This window comes from Empidonax traillii, unplaced genomic scaffold (assembly GCF_003031625.1).
Source record: "Empidonax traillii isolate 1590-97213 ecotype Southwest subspecies unplaced genomic scaffold, ASM303162v1 scaffold172:size1107868, whole genome shotgun sequence".
NCBI classification, from domain to species: Eukaryota; Metazoa; Chordata; class Aves; order Passeriformes; family Tyrannidae; genus Empidonax; species Empidonax traillii.
Window position 1 is genome coordinate 1,073,108 of NW_020955365.1, and position 2,506 is coordinate 1,075,613.

Consider the following 2,506-nt stretch of genomic DNA (forward strand, 5'->3'; position numbering starts at 1 on the left):
GAGCTGGCGGGCAACGCGGCCCGCGACAACAAGAAGACGCGCATCATCCCCCGCCACCTGCAGCTCGCCATCCGCAACGACGAGGAGCTCAACAAGCTGCTGGGCAAGGTGACGATCGCGCAGGGCGGCGTGCTGCCCAACATCCAGGCCGTGCTGCTGCCTAAGAAGACCGACAGCCACAAGGCCAAAAGCAAGTGAAACAAACCTGAGGAGCGTTTCCACCTCAAAAGTAACCCAAAGGCTCTTTTCAGAGCCACCCACTTTTTCATTAAAGGAGCTGTATATCCTAGCAAAAGCAAAACAAAAATACCGAAATCTCAAGCAGCCCCCAAAAAGCCTTAAACGAAGCCAAATCCAAATCAAAAAATCCACCCCAAGCCCCTTATCTTTGCTCTTGAAAACGACATCATTAAATTAAAAAAAAAAGTAATATGTCAACTGCTGCTAGATACGTGCTAAAAACAGATTTATTTAATGTGAAATGAATCACTATTCTCGGGGGGAGGGGGGTGAAAAAGACAAAGTTTACTAATACTGTATGAAAAGAACTCACAACTCCATCAGGCCTCTTTTTTTCAGCTCATCCTTATGTGAAGCTCAGGTAGCTCTGATGTCTTGAAAAACAACCCCGACCCTCTAAACAATCTTAAAACCTACAGACTTATTGGTTTCGTTTTCTAGTGGGTTTTTTTGTATGTGTGTGTGGTGTGGTTTTTTTTTTTTTTGTGTGGGTTTTTGTTTGTTTGTTTGTTTTGTTTTGTTTTTTTAATCAGTGGGCATTCTGAATTATCAGTTCTCAATTATTTTGTTTTTTAAGAAAAAGTCTTTGTCTGATCTGTGAGACCATTTTCTGCCTCAAATTTGAAAGTTTGGGAATAACCGGTAATCACACTAGACAAGCAGTCTGAGGTGAAAATGACTGTTACCAGTTTTGATTCCACCTTATACATGGTGCTGAACATTGCCATAATTATGTTGAAATAGAAACAGAAAATTTCTCTTATTGGTCAAAAACCTTATTTTATAATTAACCATTTGAAAATATAAGTTACTGGAGTCGTAAATTCTAGTATCACCAACAGTTACACTAGCAAGTGGAGAGGTAACAAGGAGTTCTCAGGCCTTTGCAAAACAAAGGGTTGTACTCAATAATTAACATATCAGAGAATACTTATTTTAATTCTCTCTACTCTGAAAAACAATGTACATTTACTCTTAATTCAAGTGTGGTCTTGGCAAAGTGCAGCTGAAGACTGTCCCCCTCTTCCTAGCAAAGCCAGGTGTTTCAGTAAAGCAGATACACCAGCTGGATAGGCTGTTTTTAATATTACTTCCAATGCAGGGATGAGTCACTGGACAGTAAGAAAATGGAATATTTAGGAATCTGCTGTAAAAGAGGAGTCCTAATGGATCACTTGAGCACGTTTTATTGTGTAGTAGTACAGGAAAAAATCAGCTGCAGCAGTGTCTCCTTAGATAACCATGACTCAGATTTTCACCAATCGAGCTGTATCAAAATGAAAACACTGACGAAGTACCAGGTGTTAGGCCACTGATAAGGATTATTAACAAAAACTGGCCGTGGTAAATTCTTATGTCACCTAGTTTAATAAGAAATTAAGTATTTCTGTAACAGAGCACGAGGGAACCATGTCTGTATTGTGTACACTGAGCAACACAGTACAAGCTGCTATGCTGTAAGAAGTCATCTCCTTCTGGGGCACAAACAGCCCTTCACAGGACTTTAATCTGTTTGTTGCCTTCCTGCATAATGCACTAGTTTAATTTATTTTAATTATTTTGAAAGAGGTGAAGTATTTTGGACAAAGGAGCTAATTTCTAATCCATATTCAGTGCTTAAGATGAGCCTGTGTTACTTCCTCCTCTTTGAAATCAATTTGCGAATAAAATATTGATTCAAATCTCTGATTTTTAGCTCAGATTAAGAGAAGACCCTTTAAAGAATATTAAATAATTACTTTGGAAATTTAGTTCCCCATGTCGCGGATTTTATTTAGAAGGAAAAACAAAAGTTTCTGTCTCTCGAGGTCTGTCCAGGTCCAGGACTCAGGGTTTATCGCCTCTTTTTTAGCTCACCCGTAGTCTCTTCGAAAGGAAACTTTGCCGAGGGGGACAAGAGTCTTTCTTTTCCACGCCGCTGTGAAATCGGAGGGGGTCGGTGGCGGAAATTCTGATAAAAACGGGCTTTTTTGGCTCCTAAGAAACACAAAACGAGCGGGGAGAAGGGACCTTTCTGCCGTGCAGCGGGGCGGGCTCTGCAACGCACCAATCACCGCGCGGCTCCGCTCTATAAATAAGAGGCCGCTGAGTTGCTCTAGGCCCAGTGGATTCTCCTGGATCGAGGACGAGCCTGACGCGATGTCGGAGACCGCGCCTGTTGCCGCTCCCGCGGTCTCTGCTCCCGGCGGCAAGGCCGCCGCCAAGAAGCCGAAGAAGGCGGCGGGCGCTTCCAAAGCCCGCAAGCCCGCGGGGCCCAGCGTCACCG

At 43.0% G+C, this 2,506-nt stretch overlaps 1 protein-coding gene across 1 annotated transcript in view; it reads left to right on the forward strand.

The window, feature by feature from the left end:
- Positions 1–198, forward strand: part of LOC114058442 (histone H2A-like) — an 893-nt gene extending 695 nt beyond the window's left edge. Inside the window, exon 2 of the mRNA XM_027885804.1 lies at positions 4–198. Within this exon, the coding sequence (XP_027741605.1) occupies positions 4–198 (195 nt within the window). The remainder of the gene's footprint in view (positions 1–3) is intronic.
- Positions 199–2,506: the final 2,308 nt, after the last annotated feature.